The following is a 17,978-nucleotide window of genomic DNA, read 5'->3' as shown; positions in this document are numbered from 1 at the left end:
TAACGTGTTATATATATATGTTGTTGTCTTGCCTGTGATAACATGTTTATATATATATATGTTGTTGTCTTGCCTGTGATAACATGTTTATATATATATATATATATATATATATATATATATATATATATATATATATATTGTTGTCTTGCCTGTGATAACGTGTTAAATATATATATATATATGTTGTTGTCTTGTCTGTGATAACGTGTTAAATATATATATATGTTGTTGTCTTGCCTGTGATAAATATATATATATGTTGTTGTCTTGCCTGTGATAACGTGTTATATATATATGTTGTTGTCTTGCCTGTGATAACATGTTTATATATATATGTTGTTGTCTTGCCTGTGATAACATGTTTATATATATATATGTTGTTGTCTTGCCTGTGATAACGTGTTATATATATATATGTTGTTGTCTTGCCTGTGATACCATGTTTATATATATATATATATATATATATATATATATATATATATATATATATATATATATATATATATATATATATATATATATATATATATATATGTTGTTGTCTTGCCTGTGATAACGTGTTATATGTATGTTGTTGTTTTGCCTGTGATAATGTTATATATATGTTGTTGTCTTGCCTGTGATGACGTGTTAAATATATATATATATGTTGTTGTCTTGCCTGTGATAAATATATATATATATATGTTGTTGTCTTGCCTGTGATAACGTGTTATATATATATGTTGTTGTCTTGCCTGTGATAACGTGTTATATATATATGTTGTTGTCTTGCCTGTGATAACGTGTTTATATATATATATATATATATGTTGTTGTCTTGCCTGTGATAACATGTTTATATATATATATATGTTGTTGTCTTGCCTGTGATAACGTGTTATATATATATGTTGTTGTTTTGCCTGTGATAATGTTATATATATGTTGTTGTCTTGCCTGTGATGACGTGTTGTTGTCTTGCCTGCAGTGATAACGTGTTTGTTACGTGTTTGTCACACACCGTAGACAGTAGAACAGTATGTCCCTGACACATCATGCAGGCTAGCCCCATATGCAAATTAACCAGAGTAAAACTATAGTACTCCTGTGTTTTTCTTCATAAGCACCAAGTACCTATTGTAATACTATAATATTTACACGGTTAAACCACAGGAATAATATAGTAATTCACTACAGGAATACTATGAATAACTATAGTATGTCTGTGTTAAATCTCTATAGTGTATATATATGAAATAAACAGGAATACTATGCATAACTATAGTGTTCATATGGTACATAATAGTTATCTCTATACTATATATGAACAAACACAGGAATACTATGAATAACTAATATTTATGTGGTAAATCTCTATAATGTGTATGAACGGCGCCTCCACGTCTGGAGAAGAGGCGGGATGATCTGCGCTATGGAGTAGGGATGGGCGTGAGTCATCGATACACTTAACATTATAACTGTTTGTTGGTTATACATATACGTGAATGAACAAAATTAAGTAATTTTTTTATAAATTTTATAATTTATTTATATATTTGTTTATGTTTTTTCCCCCTTTACGAGTAATACACGATCACTCGAGTATAGCGTGGGGTACAACGCCAGGGATTAAATAGTTGAGTTCACACACTGGATTGTTTTCATGCCTGACTCACTAACGTCTCCAGTTAGTCTTGACAGCCGTGAGAGAAGCCTGTGAACGTGCCGCTCACGACGGGCGCGGCTGACGTAGGAGAGCTGGGAGGAGGCAACGCCCTCGCGCTGCTAACACTCCTCACATGTGCTCTTGTCATTCTTGTGTCCCAGTATCTACAGGTACAGGGAGGTGTAGTGGTTACGTCATTGCCGTTTTTCGTGTTCCACCCTCCGTCCAACGCAATGTGTTTTCCAATATTGCCCATTTCTAAATGTTACTTGTCCTTTCGGATAAGTTGTGTTTTTGTAGTTTTTTTTATTGATTTTTGCTACCGTGTTGCACCGTAGTGCTGTATGCACCCCATTGCCCATTTCTAAATCATCTCGTTTAAAACAAATAAAACATGAACATTTGCATGGTGTGCCTTTCTGTGCGTATTCATCCACAATCTATAGCTCAACATGAAAATATTCGAATTTTATTTCAACCAAAAATGCTTAAACAATAATGTTAGTGATAGAAGGGAACTCATTTTGTCCAAAAATGAAAAGCTTGCCAATGTTCATGAGGCAGAATTGTTACAATAGCAGCCGATATTCCATTTTCCCAATGATAATCCCTATACGGGTGGACCAGAGCGACGTCAGACCACACCTCCCTATCGGCGCGGGTCAATAAAGGCCCCGGATCATGCTACTCTCTGTTTACACTCGCCTCACTATGGCCTTGGACCGCATCCTAGAGCCGGAGTCCTCCCCCCGCTTCTCCCTCTCTATACCGTCACGCTGATACGTTGAGACGGGCTCCGTGCAATTAACGAGATCAGATTACACCAACCTGGCAACCGCAGCGGCAGAAATGGATCGTTTTTCAACATCTCTGAATGCGCCCACCGACCCCCCCTGTAAAGTGCTGATTCCACTCGTTTCCTCAGGGCTCAGGGAATGGATATATATATACGTATAGTAGTAGATGACATCAGGGCTGCCCCCCCCCCCCCCTCCCCTCTTACTCCAATAATCCACAAATCGCTCCGTTTGATCTTTGTCAATTAAAACCATGTTGCCCATTGGTCGACCTTGTTGGTCGATTCGTTGTTTTTTTATGTTTTCTTTTCTTTTTCTGAAAAATAATAAGCATGTCTCTAGTGAGTACTGTGAGGTCCTAGTGAGGTCATTCAGCACGACTGTATGCGGGAAACACTATTTTCCAGATGAGGCGATGAACTCAAGCCCTAATGCACAGGCACTTTGTACTATAAGGGCTAGCACTGGCCGACAGGCACTTTAAGGCAATATGCACTTTAAATGGAGCACTGAGGTCTTTTATGCACTGTAGTTAAAAAAATAAAAAGTATGTTTGTGAAATACTTCTACTTCAGGGATTACATTGTATGTATTCTTGTATGTTTTTATATTGTATGTCAAGGACACTTCAGCGATTGGTGTTAAGGGGATAGGAGAGAGTTATTCATTCACTTCCCCAGCCCAGATTCTTTCCTGCCGGTCCGGGGGATCGAACCAGCGACCTTCCGGTCACAAACCCGCTTCTCTAACCTTTAGGCCATTCTTGTATGTTTTTATATTGTATGTTTTTATACTGTATGTTTTTTTCCACTGTTTTATGATGAAATGAGCATTGCACCGAGACAAATCCCAATCAACCATGTGTTGAACTGGCAATAATGTATCTATCTATATCTATCTATCTAAATCGAAAGCGATTCAATAAAATAGTCGACAAAATCCTATGATTAGTTGAGTATGAATTTAATAAGTGCAGGGCGGCACAAGCAGAAGCAGCCCTGTCCTGTCCCCTCTCCTGCTGTAGCCTGAGGCCGCTCTCCTGCTGTAGACTGAGGCCGCTCTCCTGCTGTAGACTGAGGCCGCTCTCCTGCTGTAGACTGAGGCCGCTCTCCCGCTGTAGACTGAGGCCGCTCTCCCGCTGTAGACTGAGGCCGCTCTCCCGCTGTAGACTGAGGCCCCTCTCCTGCTGTAGACTGAGGCCGCTCTCCTGCTGTAGACTGAGGCCGCTCTCCCGCTGTAGACTGAGGCCGCTCTCCCGCTGTAGACTGAGGCCGCTCTCCTGCTGTAGACTGAGGCCGCTCTCCCGCTGTAGACTGAGGCTGCTCTCCCGCTGTAGACTGAGGCCGCTCTCCCGCTGTAGACTGAGGCCGCTCTCCTGCTGTAGACTGAGGCCGCTCTCCCGCTGTAGCCTGAGGCCGCTCTCCTGCTGTAGACTGAGGCCGCTCTCCCGCTGTAGACTGAGGCCGCTCTCCTGCTGTAGCCTGAGGCCGCTGCTCTCCCGCTGTAGACTGAGGCCGCTCTCCTGCTGTAGACTGAGGCCGCTCTCCTGCTGTAGCCTGAGGCCGCTCTCCCGCTGTAGACTGAGGCCGCTCTCCTGCTGTAGACTGAGGCCGCTCTCCTGCTGTAGACTGAGGCCGCTCTCCTGCTGTAGACTGAGGCCGCTCTCCTGCTGTAGCCTGAGGCCGCTCTCCTGCTGTAGACTGAGGCCGCTCTCCTGCTGTAGACTGAGGCCGCTCTCCTGCTGTAGACTGAGGCCGCTCTCCTGCTGTAGACTGAGGCCGCTCTCCTGCTGTAGACTGAGGCCGCTCTCCCGCTGTAGACTGAGGCCGCTCTCCCGCTGTAGACTGAGGCCGCTCTCCTGCTGTAGACTGAGGCCGCTCTCCTGCTGTAGACTGAGGCCGCTCTCCTGCTGTAGCCACGTCCACAATGCAGGCCTTGGTGCTCAATTCTGATTTATTGCTCAGATCAGATTTCTTTTTCTGTTTGGCTGTGTTCATATCTTTTAAATGTGGCCAATATCAGATTCCAGTGTGAACACTCCTGAACTGACCATGAACAACAACGACAACAACGAAGATAAAGTAAACATGGAGGACACTGAAGTCACTGTTTATGCTGTAATTTGACTCCCTGAGAGCACCACAGACCATCATCATCATCATCATCATCATCATCATCATCATCATCATCATCATCATCATCATCATCATCATCATCTTCGTTTTACGTCCCTATTTTCCCACTACAGTGAGGTTGGACGGGTGTTGACTCCACGCCACTGGAGTCATCATTTTTGGTTTGTAGCTAGTTTTATACCTCGGATGCCCTTCCTTACAGGTAACCCCATCGTCGGTGAGGACCTAGCCTTTGCATATTCCTACACACACACACAAGGCAGTGCGGTTTTCTTTCAGGGTTTTCTCACTTAGCCTTTGCGTATCCCTACGCACACACAAGGCAGTGGGGCACCCTGTATCCCTAGGTAGGGAGGCTAAAGAGGGTGCCAACACCCTGTATCCCTAGGTAGGGAGGCTAGAGAGGGTGCCAACACCCTGTATCCCTAGGTAGGGAGGCTAGAGAGGGCACTAACACCCTGTATCCCTAGGTAGGGAGGCTAGAGAGGGTGCCAACACCCTGTATCCCTAGGTAGGGAGGCTAGAGAGGGCACTAACACCCTGTATCCCTAGGTAGGGAGGCTAGAGAGGGCACTAACACCCTGTATCCCTAGGTAGGGAGGGTAGAGAGGGCACTAACACCCTGTATCCCTAGGTAGGGAGGGTAGAGAGGGCACTAACACCCTGTACCCCTAGGTAGGGAGGCTAGAGAGGGCACTAACACCCTGTATCCCTGGGTAGGGAGGCTAGAGAGGGCACTAACACCCTGTATCCCTAGGTAGGGAGGCTAGAGAGGGCACTAACACCCTGTATCCCTAGGTAGGGAGGCTAGAGAGGGCACTAACACCCTGTATCCCCAGGTAGGGAGGCTAGAGAGGGTACTAACACCCTGTATCCCTAGGTAGGGAGGCTAGAGAGGGTACTAACACCCTGTATCCCTAGGTAGGGAGGCTAGAGAGGGCACTAACACCCTGTATCCCTAGGTAGGGAGGCTAGAGAGGGCACTAACACCCTGTATCCCTAGGTAGGGAGGGTAGAGAGGGCACTAACACCCTGTACCCCTAGGTAGGGAGGCTAGAGAGGGCACTAACACCCTGTATCCCTGGGTAGGGAGGCTAGAGAGGGCACTAACACCCTGTATCCCTAGGTAGGGAGGCTAGAGAGGGCACTAACACCCTGTATCCCTAGGTAGGGAGGCTAGAGAGGGCACTAACACCCTGTATCCCTAGGTAGGGAGGCTAGAGAGGGCACTAACACCCTGTATCCCTAGGTAGGGAGGGTAGAGAGGGCACTAACACCCTGTACCCCTAGGTAGGGAGGCTAGAGAGGGCACTAACACCCTGTATCCCTGGGTAGGGAGGCTAGAGAGGGCACTAACACCCTGTATCCCTAGGTAGGGAGGCTAGAGAGGGCACTAACACCCTGTATCCCTAGGTAGGGAGGCTAGAGAGGGCACTAACACCCTGTATCCCTAGGTAGGGAGGCTAGAGAGGGCACTAACACCCTGTATCCCTAGGTAGGGAGGCTAGAGGGGGCACTAACACCCTGTACCCCTAGGTAGGGAGGCTAGAGAGGGCACTAACACCCTGTATCCCTAGGTAGGGAGGCTAGAGGGGGCACTAACACCCTGTATCCCTAGGTAGGGATGCTAGAGAGGGTACTAACACCCTGTACCCCTAGGTAGGGGGCTAGAGAGGGCACTAACACCCTGTATCCCTAGGTAGGGAGGCTAGAGAGGGTACTAACACCCTGTATCCTCAGGTAGGGAGGCTAGAGAGGGCACTAACACCCTGTATCCCTAGGTAGGGAGGCTAGAGAGGGCACTAACACCCTGTATCCCTAGGTAGGGAGGCTAGAGAGGGCACTAACACCCTGTATCCCTAGGTAGGGAGGCTAGAGAGGGTACTAACACCCTGTATCCCTAGGTAGGGAGGCTAGAGAGGGCACTAACACCCTGTATCCCTAGGTAGGGAGGCTAGAGAGGGCACTAACACCCTGTATCCCTAGGTAGGGAGGCTAGAGAGGGCACTAACACCCTGTACCCCTAGGTAGGGAGGCTAGAGAGGGCACTAACACCCTGTATCCCTAGGTAGGGGGGCTAGAGAGGGTACTAACACCCTGTACCCCTAGGTAGGGAGGCTAGAGAGGGTACTAACACCCTGTACCCCTAGGTAGGGAGGCTAGAGAGGGTACTAACACCCTGTATCCCTAGGTAGGGAGGCTAGAGAGGGTACTAACACCCTGTATCCCTAGGTAGGGAGGCTAGAGAGGGCACTAACACCCTGTATCCCTAGGTAGGGAGGCTAGAGAGGGTACTAACACCCTGTATCCCTAGGTAGGGAGGCTAGAGAGGGCACTAACACCCTGTATCCCTAGGTAGGGAGGCTAGAGAGGGCACTAACACCCTGTATCCCTAGGTAGGGAGGCTAGAGAGGGCACTAACACCCTGTATCCCTAGGTAGGGAGGCTAGAGAGGGCACTAACACCCTGTATCCCTAGGTAAGGAGGCTAGAGAGGGCACTAACACCCTGTATCCCTAGGTAGGGAGGCTAGAGAGGGTACTAACACCCTGTATCCCTAGGTAGGGAGGCTAGAGAGGGCACTAACACCCTGTATCTCTAGGTAGGGAGGGTAGAGAGGGTACTAACACCCTGTATCCCTAGGTAGGGAGGGTAGAGAGGGTACTAACACCCTGTATCCCTAGGTAGGGAGGCTAGAGAGGGCACTAACACCCTGTATCCCTAGGTAGGGAGGCTAGAGAGGGCACTAACACCCTGTATCCCTAGGTAGGGGGGCTAGAGAGGGCACTAACACCCTGTATCCCCAGGTAGGGAGGCTAGAGAGGGTACTAACACCCTGTATCCCTAGGTAGGGAGGCTAGAGAGGGCACTAACACCCTGTATCCCTAGGTAGGGAGGCTAGAGAGGGCACTAACACCCTGTATCCCTAGGTAGGGAGGCTAGAGAGGGCACTAACACCCTGTATCCCTAGGTAGGGATGCTAGAGAGGGTACTAACACCCTGTACCCCTAGGTAGGGAGGCTAGAGAGGGTACTAACACCCTGTATCCCTAGGTAGGGAGGCTAGAGGGGGCACTAACACTTGCCCAAGGTGGACCCTCAGACTAGTGGAGGGAAGGAGTTCTGATTATTTTAAAAGAGGACTAAAACGTACCTCTTCACCAAAGCTTTTTCTTAGTTTTAACCTTTTATACATGATGCCTTTGTGTGTTTTATCCGTTTTTGTTGTATGTTTGTATGCCCTGTTTTTTAATTGCCTATGTTTTTAAAGCCTATGTTTTACCCTGTCGCACTTTGAGATTTGGTTCCAAATATAAAGTGCACTACAAATTAAATGTATTATCATTATTATTATTATTATTATTATTATTATTATTATTATTATTATTATTATTATTATTATTATTATTATTATTATTATTATTATTATTATTATTATTATTATTATTATTATTATTATTATTATTATTATTATTATTTTATTATTATTATTATTATTATTATTATTATTATTATTATTATTATTATTATTATTATTATTATTATTATAAATGTATAGGTTGCAGTGAGTGGAGGCCAACTCATTTGCAAGCAGATGATAATGGGGACGAGGAGGAGGTGAAAGAGAGCACAAATATTTATACGGTAAACCCCTCACTCGCCCTCCTCCACTGACCACCTCCATCACAGCTGTCTTCCATGTTTGTATTCACCGAATGACTCGCGCCACTAGAGTGATGAAAAAGTCACATGAATTATGTTCAGACTGAGGTTGCATTGAAAAAAAATCAGACCTGTATCTGATTTAGAACCCCATAAGTGGCCTAAATCCGAATTGAAAAGAAGTGGATGTGATTTATGCTGTTCACACTGTTGTGCAAAGAAAGAGAAAATAAATAAAGAGCTAAATAAATCTGATTCAGGCCACGGTTGCCTGCAGTCTGAACGTAGCACATGTTTTATGTTTTCATATGTATTACGTTAGGCCTATTTATTAGTTTAAGTTTAAGTTTATATATTATTTATTTCTTACCCAGGGACAGTGCACATTAATCAACATCTTCAGTTTCCACATCAATGTAAATGTGCCAGAATGAGCTAGTTTCCACCTGTAGTCGCTGCCTAACATGCATGTGTTTATGGTGTGGGAGGAGACCAGAGTACCTGGAGGAAACCCACGCGAACACACAGGGAGAGAACATGCAAACTCCACACAGAGTGGGGTTGGAAGAACCCAGGACCTTCTTGCTGTGAGGCAGCAGTGCTAACCGCCCACCATAGTGAGTGGAAAGATGACAGTGTTGATAATCAAGCCTACGATCAGAATGGTTAATAAAGCTCTAGCAAAATTACACTATTTTATTTTGCCAGGGATCCCTCTGGAACCCCCCCAAGCCCAAGGATCCCTGAAGGTCACTAGACCCCACCTTGGGAACCACCAACAGACCACAGTAGGGCAGGAACACCATGACACAAACAACACCCCAAGAAGCACTGCGCGGGCACGCTTTCAAATGCACCCTCTGTTTTTCAAGCGACCATTATTCACACGGCGGCGGCCATTATGCTCTCATGTCATGCTCAGGTTGGCCTTTCTTTCCACCCCGTTCCCCAAGATCAAAATGGTCGCCGTGTGAATGTGCTCGATAGTCGACTATGAACCAAAAGTGCTTCACCAATTGAAATGGATTCAAGTCATGGACCAGATGGAGGGTTGGCAGTTGGAGCCAGTCTGGTGGACGAGTGGTGCTGAAGATGAAGTGTCTGCTTCCAGCCGGTGACCATCTGCGACGTTATACACAGCCTTCATCACTGTCACTGTCACAAACACACAGCTGAGAGAACGCAAGCCCCATAAACCATCGGGTCAAGCTGAGTCTGGGCCAACTGACGTTGTGTTACAACCTGAATTAATAATAATAATAATAATAATAATAATAATAATAATAATAATAATAATAATAATAATATCTTAGATTTATATAGCGCCTTTCAAGAGACCCAAGGCGCAGCTAAGCGTGATTACCAAACCAAGCATTTCTCGGAGACGCTCTCTGATTGGCCGACGCCTGTTTCTACACTGGTTAAGCTTAGGCACTCTTCGAAGTTGGTTAAGGTTAGAGTTTGTCTTAGAGCGTGACGGCAAGTTCTTTCGACGGTTAAGCTTAGGCACTCTTTCGAAGTTGGTTAAGGTTAGAGTTTGTCTTAGAGCAGGGCGATAGAACGCCAGGTAGTTTGCAGGCTGTTCGACGCGGAAATGGGCAAAGACACAGCTTGTCACGGATTGGGCAAACGCGTCAGTGCCAATCAGAGAGCGTCTCAGAGAAATGCGGCTTGGTTTGGTAATCACACGGCAGCTAAGGGAAGGGGATCAGGGAACAACGTAACAACAAAAACAAAAGGAAAGAAAAGAAAGAAAAGAAAAGAGGGCAATCAGGCAGAGTGACCAGAGTCATTTACAAATTTGGTGAAGAGGTGGGTTTTGAGTTGGGAATTAGCCTTTCATTCAATCCATTCAGAACTTTTCACAAGATTTGAGAAACTTCGAAGATGCAGTTACTTCGAGTGTGTTTACCGACGTGTTGACGCGGTTGCATTCTTAACCTTGCATTTCAAATCATCACCACGTCTCAATACTTCAGCGGAAGCAACTTTGAAACAGCGATGGGCTAAAGATGGACCAGAGAAGAATGTTCATTTTGAGTTAGTTTGTGTTTTATGTCTTTCTTTATAATGTATTATTTATTATTAATTTAACCAGTGTAACTCCTTTCAAAGGAGTTAACTTTTTGTTTTATAACTGTCAATTTGCAAGCTGTTTGAAAGAGCATTGTACAAGACAAGGAATAACGTTTTCTTTTTGCATAATAGATGAACCCTTTCACTGCGCCACTACCAAGCGTTAACCCTTTCACTGCGACTATACACAGACAATACACAGAAGGTAACCGTCGCTAGTGTGATAGTAAAGGGTTAACCTTCTGTAGTGTGGCAGTAAAAGGGTTAAATAAATAGTAGTTAGTTGCAGCCCTAGCTGGCGGCACGGTGGTGTAGTGGTTAACACTGTCGCCTCACAGCTAGAAGGTCCTGGGTTCGATTCCCGCTTGGGGACCAGGTTTCCGCGTTGCCACAGGTACCCAGGTGGGGGGTATCTCCCGGGCCTTTCTGTGTGGAGTTTGCATGTTCTCCCCCTCTGTGCTCGCAAGGGTCCCCCCCCCCCCCCCCCCCGATAAGAGAAACCCAATGGAAAAACATGCACAACAGATCGCTAACGCTGTCGCGTCCCTGACGAAGACGGACAGGATCACTTGGATTGGTCCCCGGGGCGTCTGCTCCCGGCTGCCCTTGGGGGGGGAAGGACGACGGGATGGGAGGTGCAGAGAACATTTCGTCAGCGACTCAGTGCATGTGTGTCTGTGTGTTCCTGTGGGTCGCCCATCGCATGTGTGTGTTAATCTGATGACAAATAAAGACTTATACTTATACTTGATGATGGCATGGCGTGGCATGAACCAACACGTACCGAGCACGCCGAGGCGGTAGTTCATGGTGACCACGATGACGTTTCCGTAGGCGGAGAGCACGCTGGCGTCGAACATGTTCCCCGAGCCCTCCATGTAGGAGCCGCCGTGGATGTACAGCATCACCGGCTTCTTACGGCGCTCGCGGATATCTGCACAGAGACGACAGAGACACCAGACACACATTATTAAAAACCTGTCCATGAATTTAAAATAATGCAATATGAATATCGCTTGTTCATGTTAATTTCCACCTACGGTGTATTGTTGGCATAAAATACAAGTTACCACAAAAGATTAGTTTTATTATCAATTCTTTTTTTCATTTTAAACATAAAACAAGGCAACACAATACAGTAATAATAATAATAATAACAACAAGACCATACAGTACCACAACAATAATAATAGCAACAATAACGACATTAGCAATAATAAAAATAATAAATACAGAACATAAAAACCAACTTGTACTATTACGGACACCACAAAAGACACCACAAAAGACATTTGTAATGTCTCTGTGATACTTGTATAACGAACGGTTCGGCCAGAACCAGTCCTTCAGAGTAAATCTAGGTATTCTTATATTATATATCCCACATTGATATATATAAATAACATAGACCTTTCATTAACAATACTATAATTACAGTAGCCACTGCCAGAATAGTGTGACATGTGTATCGCGTGTGGTGAGCACACGCACGCACAACGAAAACAGAAGACGTTGCATTGTCTCAATAATTTAACAATAAAATTATGAGCTCAAAGTATGAGCTCACTGACTGAACAAAAAGCATGAATTGTCAAATAATATTGATCACATTAACTAGATTAGATGTGTTTGAGGAAATTAGAAAGGGAACAACCACTTCAGTTATTGACTGTCCAGTTTCTTGGCAGCTTTAACGTTCGGCTTTTGACGGGCCGATGATGATGCATGGTAACGTTAGCTATGTTAACTAGATAGCATGTTTATTTTGATCACTGACTAACCTGGTGGTGCAAGAAAACATTTGGTACATGTTGCACATTTAGGGCCATCTCCGGCAAGGGGCTTTCTTTTTTTCTCTCTCTCTCACTCACTCACTCTCTCCCTCAGCAGTCCGGGCCTGCCATCAGCGGTGACTGGTCCATTCAGGACCCCGGCCAAACTGGTGTAGAGGGTGAGCAGGGTCACTGAGGAGGCACTCAGCCTTTACTCAGAAGAACGAGGTCTCGACTGGGCAGTGGACACACTGGGTCACTGTGACCCCACTTGCCATCTTGATCGTGCACCGCAACCTAGCTGGGTCCTGGCTGTTTGTTACCAAACACACACACATCAGGCCAGAGGACAAGACCATCTGTACGACAGCCTTGTAAAACAGTTGCGAGACGTAACGATCAACATTAAAACCGTACTTTTTCCGGTACGAAGAGCATTCGCTGTTGCAGTTCCCCCCCCCCCCCCCCTTCACGTAGCACATTAACCGTGCTAACAGATGGTTAACCGTCTGTATAGTGTGATAGTAAAGGGTTAAAGAGGTAATACTGATTTAAGGGTTTACCTGCTGCCGTGTGGTAGTAAAGGGTTAACCTTCTGTATTGTCGCAGTGAATGGGTTAACCGTTTGGTAGTGTGGCAGTGAAAGGGTTAAATGGGTTAATCGTTGGTGTTAGTGGGACCTCCCCTCTGCTGCGTCTATGACCATTTCCTTTGTTTTGGCCAATCAGGACAGGCCTGTTCCCGACTAAGGATTTGTATAGTCGACTTTGATTGGCCAACATGTTCCGATAGTCGACTGGATGCAAATGCAAAAATATATACAAATATAAATAAAATATATAAATATAAAATATATAAAATATATATAAAAAGAAAATTATAAATCCTTTTTTTAGTATCATTCCATTTGAGCTGTGGGGGGTGCTTAATGTCTGAAGGAGTCGACTGAAGGCTTCTTGTCCTCTGCGAAAGCATGCAATTGGTCCACTGATGGATACATCTTGATATTTGTCTAGTGTGTTCATTAGATGGGTGAAATCCTCTTTCAGTGCCTCTGTGCCTGTTTTCTTAGGCAGTTAGCCTCTGGTATGCGAGCAATTAGCGTTAGCCACGCTTCTAGGCCTCTTTTCTTTTGGAAAGAATGAAAAAAAAAATTGATTAAAATATTTAATCGCGATTAATCACATGATTGTCCATAGTTAACTCACGATTAATCGCAAATTAATCGCATAAAAAAAATGTATCTACCTTTAACAGATAATAATTTAAAACAATCAATAAAGTGCATGAAATAATAGGGGAAAGAAAACGTTGCATTCTCCCACACAAGGGCTGATTAATCACACACCCCCCCTCTCACTCACACACACTCTCTCCCAGCTCTCTTTCTCTCTTGCCCCTTCCTCATCTCTCTCACTCACACACTTCAGAAACAAACATAGTATCAATGAGAGCATCAATAATACACCTGAGTGAAGTCTAGTAAAAAAAAAAAAAAAGTAAAAAATTAAATAAAATAAAAATTCTTAAAAGTTAATCGTGAGTTAAAAAAAATTGTGGCGTTAATAGAATCGGGCGATAACGCTTTAATACCGTGTTAACTTTGATAGCCTTATATATATTATATTTTTTTTACTAAGAGGTTGGCAGTCGACTACGGCTCCTTTCGATCGGTTAGTCGACTATTCGACGAGTCGAGGTCAGCCCTACTCTGTTTTAGTCACGTTAATCTCGAGGAAATGGTCAGAGTGCCATTTGTAATGAAGTTCCCTATACCTCTTCCTCAAAACCACCCGAGGATGAGTCGCCACCAGGCTGCAGGCACCCCCCCCCCCCCCCCCCCCCCGCCACGGCTGTCTCATTTGCACACTGAGTGGAGAGACCGAAGCTCGACACCCATTGGTGCACACAGCGTATATACAGTATGGGAGAGGAAACACAGCCCTGTTCATGAACCTAGGGGAGGAAATAGCTGTGTTTGAATCCAACCCGCTGGGTACGATTCAGGAGGAAATCATTCATCCATAGAATGAGCCTCGGATTATAGCGGCAAGATCCCACAGTTTTGCCGACCAGCAGGTGGAGTTGGATGGTGTTAACCCTTTCACTGCCACACTACAGTAGGTTAACCTTCTGTGTGAGTAATCTGTGAGTAATCTGTGTGAGTAATCCATAACTCCAGCACTCACCATTTTCAATATACGCCATTTCAAGTGTGCTTGTTTAATAAAAAAAAATTGCGTCACTGAAAAACATTAAATCTTGCTCCGACACGGCGTGAGTTGTCAGCTGTTTGATTGATGATTGAAAACTTTATTTAACAGATTGCAGAATGGCAGTACAGTACGGCTCAATACACACAACTGTTAAGGGGATGCAGACCAGAGAAAGACTTTCGTCTTGTTTACATCAGGGTCCCCCATTTTCAATTCATCAGGACATTTATGACATACATGACATACAGATATACAGGTATAATATTCTAATCTAATCATTCTAATCTAATCATGACATTTATGACATACATGACATATAGATATACAGTACTGTTACATTTGTGACATACAAGATATGCAAATATACAGTACTGTTAAACAGATCCTAACAGTAAATATATACATACGAGGGGGAGGAAACTGTACATTAGGAGGAGCATGAGAGCGTACCGTGAAAGCTGATGCGTTGAAAGCTATAGCTTAGCGCTATATCTAAAAGATATAAACAGCGGTTTGTGTTTGTGCATTTCAAAACAACATGCCATCCACATGTTGCCCACTTTGCATAGCCTTCATATGAATACAAACATATGCCATTCCAGCAGCGGAGAGACCTGCTGCAGACAGAGTGAGGCTGATGTAATTATTACAAATTGGTAACTGACTGTTTTGACTGACAATACGCATTAATCATCAGGTATATTGCTGTGCATTGTTATGTCCGCAGTAGTGTGTGTGTGTGTGTGTGTGACTCCGCACAATATGTTGTTATTGCTGCTACCATGCGCTTTAACACTTTCCGCGCCAGACCCGATGATAGTCGGGTTAACAAGCCGAACGTTCAGCGCCAGAGCGTGAACTGTGCATAGCTGAATAGACTGTATTTTAACGTCGGTCATATGGTGGTACTTGGAGAGCCAGCTACGTTCTCAGGTGGTACTTGGTGTAAAAAGGTTGAGAACCACTGGCCTAGACAATTATTCAAGCACTACTGTTGGTCTGTTGGTCATTGTCAGCAGTGTTATCCTCTTCATAGGTACCTCGTCATAGGTACCACACAAATCCATTGTTTATAAAGTCTCATGTTATGAAATGTAATGATTTGGTTTATTATAAAACTATGCAAATAATGTACAGAGCTAAAGCAAAGGTGCAATAGTTTTTCTCAATACATGAAAGAAAATATAATTTTTTTTTATCTACTTTTTCTCCCATTTTTCAATTTTTTCTCCCATCCCAATTTCGTATCGTCCAATTCTACCCTCCGCTGTCTCGAACGCTGTTAGACCATGCCTCCCACAGGCCGGCTGCAATGTGGACAAAGCCTTGCATCACGTGTCCCCTCCGGTACTCGAGGAGGCAGCCGTCGCATCTTTTCACCTGCACAGCGCGATCTCTCAGCGTCGGGGGTCTGCGTTTGGAGGGCACGCCGCCCCCGTCGCTTCCTGATTCTGCTGCGCAGGCGCACCAACCGACCTGTAGGAGTCGCTGTCCACAACGTCCGATCCCCACCCATCAGCTTCCCACCCCCTAATACTGCCAATTGTATTAGTATGAACGACCAGCCAAGCTGGTAGCAACGCAGAGAGCTGGGCTCGAACCCAGCGTCTCCCGCATTGTTGGTGAGTGCCTTGCCCACTGCACCACCTAGCCGCCCAAAGAAAATATGATTTGAGAGATTTTTGTAAATGTACTGTTAAAAAAACTAAGAAAAGGATTAAAAGGAGGTGTATTTCTATTATTGGGGTTAACTTGTGGAACAATGCTGATATATAGTTAAGAATGAGTCATATGCTTCAGTCTGTACCTTTTCAGTCACTGTAAAATCAAATATTGTTAAATGATTGTGCATATTGTATTGTGTGAGATGATGACTGAATAAACTACTACTACTACTACTACTACTACTACTACTACTACTACTACTACTACTACTACTACTACTACTACTACTACTACTACTACTACTACTACTACTACTACTACTACTACTACTACTACTACTACTACTACTACTACTACTACTACTACTACTACTACTACTACTACTACTACTACTACTACTATACTCCTAGGTTATGGACGACTGGCCCACAGGTCATTCATCTCTTCAGGTCAACCATTCTTTGGGCACAGGTTTCCACTGGTCAGGGATCAGCCCCCCATGTCCAGTGAAACGGTCTTGGGAAAGGAGATGCAAGTGAATCAGCACATGACTGCGAGACCTTACAGCCGATGCCGTCCGGATCCCGGAGATTTGCAAGCGTCTCTTAACCGATGTCACTAACTGTAAGTGACTAACCGTATGACTAAGTGTAACAATCACCCCCCCCCCCCACCCCCCCCCCCACCCCCCCACCCGCTCCTTTTAAGCACCTCATAGACCAGCGAGGTCACTAACCCACTGAGTCATTCAGTCAGTCATCCAGCCACTCACTCACTCACTCACTCACTCACCACTCTGCCCCTGGCGGCGGCTTGCGGTCACTGCACGTTGTGTGTAAAGTGATCTAATGCGCCTGATGCTCCTTTGTTAAAAGGACGACGGCTCCATATTGAAACACAGAAGTGTATGAAGGAGAATCGCGGGAGAAATTGGATTTAACACAAAATAACACGTTACAAAAAAATTAAATAAGATGAAAACCCAAACAAAAATGATGATAAGGAGGAAATAGGACAATAAAGCAAATGGTAAATTGACTGCATTTATATAGAGCTTTTATCCAAAGCGGTTTACAGCGTATGCCTCACATTCACCCGTTCACTCACACATCCACCGTGCCAGGTGCCAACCTGCTCATCGGGAGCAGTTAGGGGTCAAGTGTCTTGCTCAAGGGCACTTCGACACGCTGCCGGCGGGGAGGAGCCAACATTTAACCCCGGCAACCTTCAGATTACCAGACGACCACTCTACCTCCTGAGCCACTGTCACAACAACGAATGAATGAAGGACTGGATGGAGGATGAGACATCCAGCCGAGGGCACCACAGAGCCTGGACTCTTTTAAAGCCTGTTTCTGTTAGCTTTTTATTAAAAAAAAATTCTTGTGATATTATTTTTTTCTTGTGCTGTTGTCTTTAATTTTCTGTTTATACTATGTTTTTAACTATGTTCTATTTCTATCTTTTTATTCTGTATTATATTTTTTTAACTAATAATTATAAAAAGAAATTACTATGTTTTAACCCTGTAGCACTTTGGGATCCCAGTGAACAAAAAGTGCGCTACAAATTAAATGTATTATTATTATTATTATTATTATTATTATTATTATTATTATTATTATTATTATTATTATTATTATTATTATTATTATTATTATTATTATTATTATTATTATTATTATTATTATTATTATATATTTTACATAATACGGTGACTGTCTCAACGGGCCTGTCCTCTATATTTTCATCCCATTGTGTCACGATCCCATCCTCCCCTCTCTCTGCCCGCGCGGCCTGCGATGGTACATCCCCACCATCTTTTAAAAGGCTGTGTCACCCCCCCCCCCCCCCCCGCCCCCCGCCCCCCCACCACACTCCAACAAAACCAGCGCACTGTCTCTTAACTGTAGGAACGACATATGATATGTTATTTATGTGGCAAACATGCGATAATAGCAAAACATGACGCACGTAAATGTTCTCGGGGATCGAGACGCGT

At 44.4% G+C, this 17,978-nt stretch overlaps 1 protein-coding gene across 2 annotated transcripts in view; it reads right to left on the bottom strand.

Annotated features, from left to right (window-relative positions):
- LOC311232945 (neuroligin-2-like) overlaps nucleotides 1-17,978 on the bottom strand; it is a gene marked incomplete at its 3' end in the record, with an annotated part of 140,674 nt that overhangs the window by 83,950 nt on the left and 38,746 nt on the right. For both annotated transcript variants that reach the window (XM_084319783.1, XM_084319784.1), the window contains one exon: nucleotides 11,108-11,257. In XM_084319783.1, coding sequence (XP_084175909.1) covers nucleotides 11,108-11,257 — 150 coding nt within the window. The remainder of the gene's footprint in view (nucleotides 1-11,107; nucleotides 11,258-17,978) is intronic.

Source organism: Notolepis coatsorum (genome assembly GCF_963971535.1).
Source record: "Notolepis coatsorum genome assembly, chromosome: 8".
Taxonomy (NCBI): Eukaryota; Metazoa; Chordata; class Actinopteri; order Aulopiformes; family Paralepididae; genus Notolepis; species Notolepis coatsorum.
Note: the sequence above shows the minus strand (reverse complement) of the source record. Positions and strands in the feature narration are given on the sequence as shown.